Here is a 7,044-nt window from a genome sequence, read left to right as displayed (position 1 = left end):
CCCGAAGGTAGGGAGGGCGCCACTCCTTTCCCTGGATTTCTCCACTTCTCTTGGTGTTAATTGATTATTATATATTGTTATTGATTATTAAAAGTTTTACAAATTATTTTGAAATTAAAGTAATCGTTTCTTATTCCTCCGACTTTCTCTCTTCCTTGATTTAATATTGTAATTTCAGGCATAATTTCTATTTTAAATAGCCATTGGAATGTCTAAAACTTCATGAACATTCGTAGGTAGTTGAAATCTCTACTTCATCTTTATATAGGCTAAAAAGAAAAGTCTCATTTCTAACATGTTCTATCATATTTTATATTTGAAGCTCCCTTACTTGATAGGGCAGGGCACTCTTGAAGCAACACTTTACCCTCAACATACATTAGACTATCATGACATATTTCCTTCTTTTCTTAGATATTAGCAACAAGTGTAGTTGCATTAGGTGTTTTCTTCATGGTCATATTTCACTTGTTTGTGAAAGAACCAAGTTGCACAAAAGAAATTGATTCAGTGAATGAAGAAGAACAAGAACACCTTGTGGGCGGTGCCAAGAAACCACAACTAGCTCAAAAGACAGTCAACGATTGGTTCAAAACACCTGTATTTTACAAGGTTTACTGTTTGTATTTTTCATATTTCTAGAATAATTAGTTCAACTTGCTTAGTTTCAAATCTGCTTATTTTGTGAACTATATTTTTTCAAAGTTTCACCCCGTTTCATCCCTTTGCACGAATAAATCTTTCCATAAATTACGTCACGAGCAATGCTTACCTCGTTTTCAAAACATTGCTATGGTAATTGATTCCCAGACGAGTTCTGTTATTCTATCTATGAAAACTCAAGGGATTTAATCACCTTGGTAAAACAACCTGAAAACAAGGCAGTCGTTGCACTCGAAATAATTTATGAAAAATCCTTTAGCTTGTGATATTCAGTGATATTTTTTTATCATAGGTCGGATGGCTGTATATGATGACTAGATTGATTGTCAACATATCGCAAGTTTACCTCGCTTACTTTGTCACTGAAACCTTAAAACTTAATAAAGTTAGTCGGATAAATATTTTATTACTTGTGTCCAGCTTGAGGGCCTTTATTAAACACTTTATTATAAGAATGATATTCATTTCATTATGGATATTCTTAAATTTATCAGAAAATTTATCTTGAAATATGCTTAAGACATTCCTAGTTAAGAATCCAAACCCAAACCTAAATTTAACATGTAATTACATATTTCAAGCAAAAATATATGAAAAAATATTTTTTTGAAAGTCTGGAGTATTCCAAGGAAATAATTTACAGGCAAAAAAGCCCCAGTTCTACGATGGTGATATTCTTAGCATATTCTTGATCTTTTAGACCAATTTCATCATGAATATTCTTATGAAGTATATTCTTATAAAGAAAGCGTGTAATGTGGGCTAAAGAAGATTTAAGTTCAGTTTGTTGAACTCTCATAAAAATAGTTCTATGTAATATTCATTTTAACCTCTTCGTTCTTTGGTCATTTTAGAGTGCCATTGCCATTGCACCTGCTGTTGTGTACGTTACCGGTATCTTTGCATCGTTGATTGCTAAGAAGTTGAATCGTGCTTTAGGTTTAAAGGTATAATCTAAATGCCCAGGTTTGAGCTTTATCGACCCCAACAGTGATATTAATATTCATAGCTTATGATGGCTTGGTCGAACGTAATGGGCTTTTCCAGAAATAGTACGTATGCCCTCTGTGAGGATATCAGATATCCAGGGGGGTTAACGGTTTTTGTTCAAAAGTGGATATCCAGGGGGTTAAATATCTACAAGGGAGCGGATATCCAGGAGATAAAGTGTCTTTTCAAGTAAAAAAATACGATATCCAGGGGTAAGCATCTTTATAAGAGTGGATATCCAGGGGGTCTTTACTAATAAAGTTGGATATCCAGGGGGTTCGATTCTTCGAAAAATTAATATCCTCAACAGTGGGGGTATTTTTTTTTCTGGAAAAGCCCAATTCTTGTGATCCAAACCACGATAAAATTCCAATATTAAAGGTATTATAATATTGGAAATTTCACATAGCCTTCGAATTTTCAATGATTCTTGTGGTAACTTTGTGGGACTTGGTCAGTGAATTTTTGAATGAATCAGGTTGCTCTATGATGTTTACAGTGCAATCATTATTCGCAATTTTTCTTATAGTTCACATATTTCTTTGGGCTATGCTTTATCTTGGCAGGAAGGTAAGAAATTTGTGTATTTGATATATTTTACAAACAGTGTTTGAGAACTGACTAATGAATAATTCGTCATTTTTCGAAAAGGGATTTTCTGGCCAAAACCCATTGATAAGAGTGCATAATTTTGACTTTAGAGTTTTTAAAAATAAAAACAAAAGACTTCTCTTAATTATTAGTGTAGTTACTGATTGAGCCATGTAATCAGTTTGAAGACTGTCGATGGTACCTCGTCAGTGTACTGTGATATCCTTTAAATCCATTTCCTTTGCTGTAAATAATGAAATCTTGAAAATATCAAAATTACACATAATTCCATTTATTTCACAGCGTTTACTTCTACTTCATGCGGTCATTGGATATAAAATACAGACCAGCCGTCTATGGTGCCTGTGTCTGCTTAGGTCTCGGTGGATCCACACTACTGATCAACTCCTTGGCAATGATCTCACAAATGATCGGCAGGAACGTGGTAGGATTATCTGGCAATTTTCAGTATATCTATTTATAAATAGCGGTAGTCTGTATGTATGTCTGTTTGTTTTCTGTCTGTGTGTCACTTTCGTTTTCGCAAGCAATGTTTCTGTTCTCGGTAAGTTTGTTTTGATTGATGGATTGGATAGAGCCTGGTTTAGACTTTATTTAGCCTTTGTTTTGACCGGCTAGTACTTCTTTCATTTTGCAATGAGATCCAGGTCGTGATATAATTTTTTAGGTCTACAGACTTTCACCATTAAATAATCATTTTTCTTCTACTCTTAAATTAATTGAATTTTGCCTTAGTACTGTTTGTACAAAACTTTGATTACGAGAACTCTTTTTTTTATTTCTTTCGGCAGCACTTTTCTAACGGGGAAGAGATTGTTTTATTATGTATCTCTCGTATGATCATAAGTTAATCAAAATCTTTTTCTGACAGTATTTGATTCATAAAGAGTTTCTTGCATTTCCTATTTCTAGGGAGGCTGTAGGGTTTTGAAATACCGTTTTCCCGTCAAAATTTTTGCTGAATCCCGGGATCCCGAAAATTTTAAAAAGTAATAACACTGTCACACCGCTTTGTAGAGGTAAAAATATCGGCAAAATGACAGAAAATAAGGCTAAATACCGTCACCGTCTGATTTTAAAATACCGTTTTTTCTTTTTTCGTCAAATCTCGTAACACCGTAAAAGTACAAACCCCCTTTCTTTGATTTTTGTTTCTCAGGATACCAGCGCGTTTGTCTACGGCTCCATGAGTTTACTGGATAAATTTTCAAATGGTGCTGCTATCATGTTAATTCAATTCCTCCACCCGTGTAAAGATCAAGTGTAAGTTCTCTTTGCTGAAACATTCCGTAAGTTGATCTAACTCATTCCGACATTCTTCTTTTAAGATAGGAATAAAGGAAAGGTTGGAATTACTAATTAAAAATTTTTTTTAACTTTCTGACCGTTAAGCAAATCAATCAGTGATTCCGACCGTCATATTATTCCTATCTCTAAAGAAGGATATTGGAATAATAAAGAGGGATGTCAACATTACATTAGACCAATTATATTTCATAGAAAGTTTGGCGGATGAAGGGAGTAATGATATCAGAATTTCAAGGCTCACTCTCGTGCTTGTGACGTCACTTATTTATGCAATTTAAAAGCACCGATCACGATACATTTCTTTAGGCCGTATCTTAACCGTGTAAATTCAAGCTGGGTTAATCAGGCTAAAGAAACATCTAATCAGGATAAAGAGACATCTAATCAGGCTAAAGAAACATCTAATCAGGATAAAGAAACATCTAATCAGGATAAAGAGACATCTAATCAGGCTAAAGAAACATCTAATCATGATAAAGAGACATCTAATCAGGCTAAAGAAACATCTAATATTGCAATGAATTTACCCATTCTGCATTTTAGAATATGTTGTTATTCGTGTCAACTTTATTATCGAAACATCATGAGTTATTTCCCTGGTGTATGCGCAGTACTGGCTTTCCTGGTTCTCATGACTATTGGAAAGAATACATTCGAAAATCCACAGGGTAAGAGTCTTTCTCTGGTTTCTTAACTCAAATTCTTCGGGGACTTTGATTAGTAAAATTTTCCCGCTCCCATTACTTAATAGCGAGTTTATGTATTTGCACTTGTGGACGGCGGTGTGGCTGAAGCGATTTGGAATAAATCGCAGTTTTGGCCTGCATAATCGAGGACGCTGAAAGTGCTTGTTTTACCATCGTCCTTAGTCAATCAGGATGTAGACAAATTAGAAACTGACCGTTTCCCCTGCAAAAACGCACAAATACATAAACTCGCTAATATACTAAAATCGAAGAAGAAAAGGCGCGCATTTGCGCAGAATAATTGTTTTAACCAAAAATGGAAAATAAAGTTCATTTGGCAATCATCACCAAACAATGAGCTTCTCTTGAGGCTTTTTCCCATGAATCGACATGCAGTTGCGGGTAATCAGGATGATTTAAACAGGTCATTGATTGAAATGCATGCATAATTTTTTTTGCCTCAAGCATGTTCTATTTACAACTCATCATTACGTGTCAAAAGCATGTTTTATTTTTATTTTATTAAGTATGCTGAAAAAAAACCTTTCACCTTTTGGTTAAATTGAGATTCAAAGTATTGAAACCATTTTAGTTTTTTTTTAATTATTTGAAAATCGCATCATTTCGTTGTGAAATCACTCAATAAACATGCGAGGAATGATTTTAATGTTGTCCTATATGTCATGGGTATTGGAATGTAAGTGTGAAGGAAGGTTAGGCTTTTCGATTTAAAAAAAACAACAACAATAAATCGTCAAGTTCAGGCAGAGATAACCCTATATACACGCTTTTTTTTAATAAGAATAGTGTACTTTCGATGAAGGTAAGTGCCAAAATTGAGGGTGAAATATTCTTAACATATTCTTACTTTTTTAGACTTGCACTTTTTTACAAATATGAGAAAGGATCAATTTGAGAGTATTGCCCTTTTGAGTGAACATTTGGGTTGAAATTACATGTCTTCCTCAAAGCTTCAATTTATCTCTAGCAAAGGAAGCAGTTTTTTTTCTGTTAACCAAATACAAAATGACTGTACTCTTATCAAATTCTGTCAAATCCACAGTATTCTTAGGTTATTCTTACGGTTTGGCCAATTCTCACCCTGATTTTCTTATAGAAGATATTCTTATTAAAAAAAAGCGTGTAAGTGCCCTAAGTAGAAAAGACTTTCGTTTGTATTGAATTTTTTTATCAAATCCTTCATTTTTTTCAGACATGAACAAACGTACAGTTGCAAATACAGTTCAAAAAACATACGACAGCTCATACCAAAGCACTGATAGTAAATACTGAAACACTGTAGACTTTTTTTAAACTTAAATTTTTATTAATTTTGCTAATATAGGCTCCTAACAAACTTACACAGACAAGTAATAAATTATTAAATTTTCTTCAAGATTAATTTAAAAAATGCTAAAATGACTAATTTTTTCTAAACTGTACAGCTTAAAGATAATTAAAATTCTTCGATATTTTTCTAAAATTTTGTACAGTATTTTTTTCTTAAGAGCGTTTTTTTTTAAACTAAATAAAATATTTCTTGTTAAAAAATATAGAAAATTTTTTTCTTCCGTATGTAAGACTACCTATCCTTTATAAGCTCAAATTTCGATTTCTTCAATATTACACAGTTTTGATATCTTAGGAATTTCACTTGCTTAAAAACGCTGTGTCTGTGTTGATTTCCTCTGACCTTTAAGGTCAAATTTTAGGGATGTAACTAAAACTTGATGGGGTAGTGGTATTGAATTGATTTCATATGTTCTAAAAGCTTGCGTAAATATTTAAAGTGTTAGTTTTCCGGATATTGTTGATTTGAAATTCTCAAAAAAATTGGAAATAAAACCTCGAAATCGTAATAAATATCAAATTTTTGGCATACTATTATAATTATGCCTTTTTAAAGTGGAAGAGCAACCGTCTTTAGCGGATTTAAGGAATATTTTATACTTTTAAGGCAATTTTTACTCGAAAATTTTCATTTTTATCTAACGATTCGCATAAACAAAAAAAAATGCCATAGCTAGTGTTATTGTAGACTATGCTATAGTCTAAGACGAGTTTCATCTAAGAGGAACAAACGTGAAGACGGGAATTTTTTTCGGGGGTAGCTGTTGTCTTAGACTATATCAACTCGGCAAAAACCGGAAATTTTGGATTTTGGTTAGCGGTGTGATCGGCCGACCCGGTTCGAACAAATGTAAACAAACAGTCGGGTCTGACTGGTAAATCCCGCGGCAGTTCTTGCTGCTAATACAGATTGACCCGGCTGGAATAATGATTCCAAAACAGGGCGACAGAAAGTTGATCTGTATGTGTGGAAATGTTTTATGCAATTCTTTAGTATTTGAGTCTCTTAGCCTCCTATATTAGTTAGTACTTTAGTTTGTAACTTCTTTGCAACAAGGTCTTTCATGTAAATGGTTTGTTTTGAATTTATTTTTAACAAGCAGAACTCAGATTAAAGAAAGTATCATATTTTTTCAAGAATAAAAAGAGAGAAGAGGTAAGCAGTAAGGCTTTTTCTCTTTTAATTTGAAAGACTCGTCTTTTTATAATACAAACTTGTATCCACCAGGCTTATCTCCAGTGTATGGAGCTTGTTTTGTCTCATTGCTCTAGGAAAATTTTATTGAGTGGCATTTTTCAATCACAGCTTTTTTACTGTAGCTAAGTGTTATGCATTATTTTTCTTTATCAAAAATTTTTTAATTTTTATAAAAGGCATAATTGTTTTTATGATTTTTTGTCTACATACACTGTCCAGGCGAGACCAATATAATTT

At 33.1% G+C, this 7,044-nt stretch overlaps 1 protein-coding gene across 1 annotated transcript; it reads left to right on the top strand.

The window, feature by feature from the left end:
* Nucleotides 1–414: 414 nt before the first annotated feature.
* LOC136814112 (major facilitator superfamily domain-containing protein 12-like) lies at nucleotides 415–5,805 on the top strand (the record flags this gene model as incomplete). The annotated part of the gene is given in 8 exon segments (XM_067070619.1): nucleotides 415–612; nucleotides 956–1,048; nucleotides 1,518–1,610; nucleotides 2,183–2,223; nucleotides 2,548–2,689; nucleotides 3,425–3,528; nucleotides 4,117–4,241; nucleotides 5,473–5,805. Coding segments are annotated over 8 exon segments (876 nt in total), but the record flags the coding sequence as incomplete, so codon positions are not given.
* Between the last annotated feature and the right edge of the window lie 1,239 nt (nucleotides 5,806–7,044).

The sequence above is a fragment of the Clytia hemisphaerica genome, unplaced genomic scaffold, assembly GCF_902728285.1.
Source record: "Clytia hemisphaerica strain Z4C2 unplaced genomic scaffold, Clytia hemisphaerica genome assembly, whole genome shotgun sequence".
NCBI lineage: Eukaryota > Metazoa > Cnidaria > Hydrozoa > Leptothecata > Clytiidae > Clytia > Clytia hemisphaerica.
The sequence above is the reverse complement of the archived record's forward strand: the minus strand, read 5'-3'. Positions and strand labels throughout refer to the sequence as shown.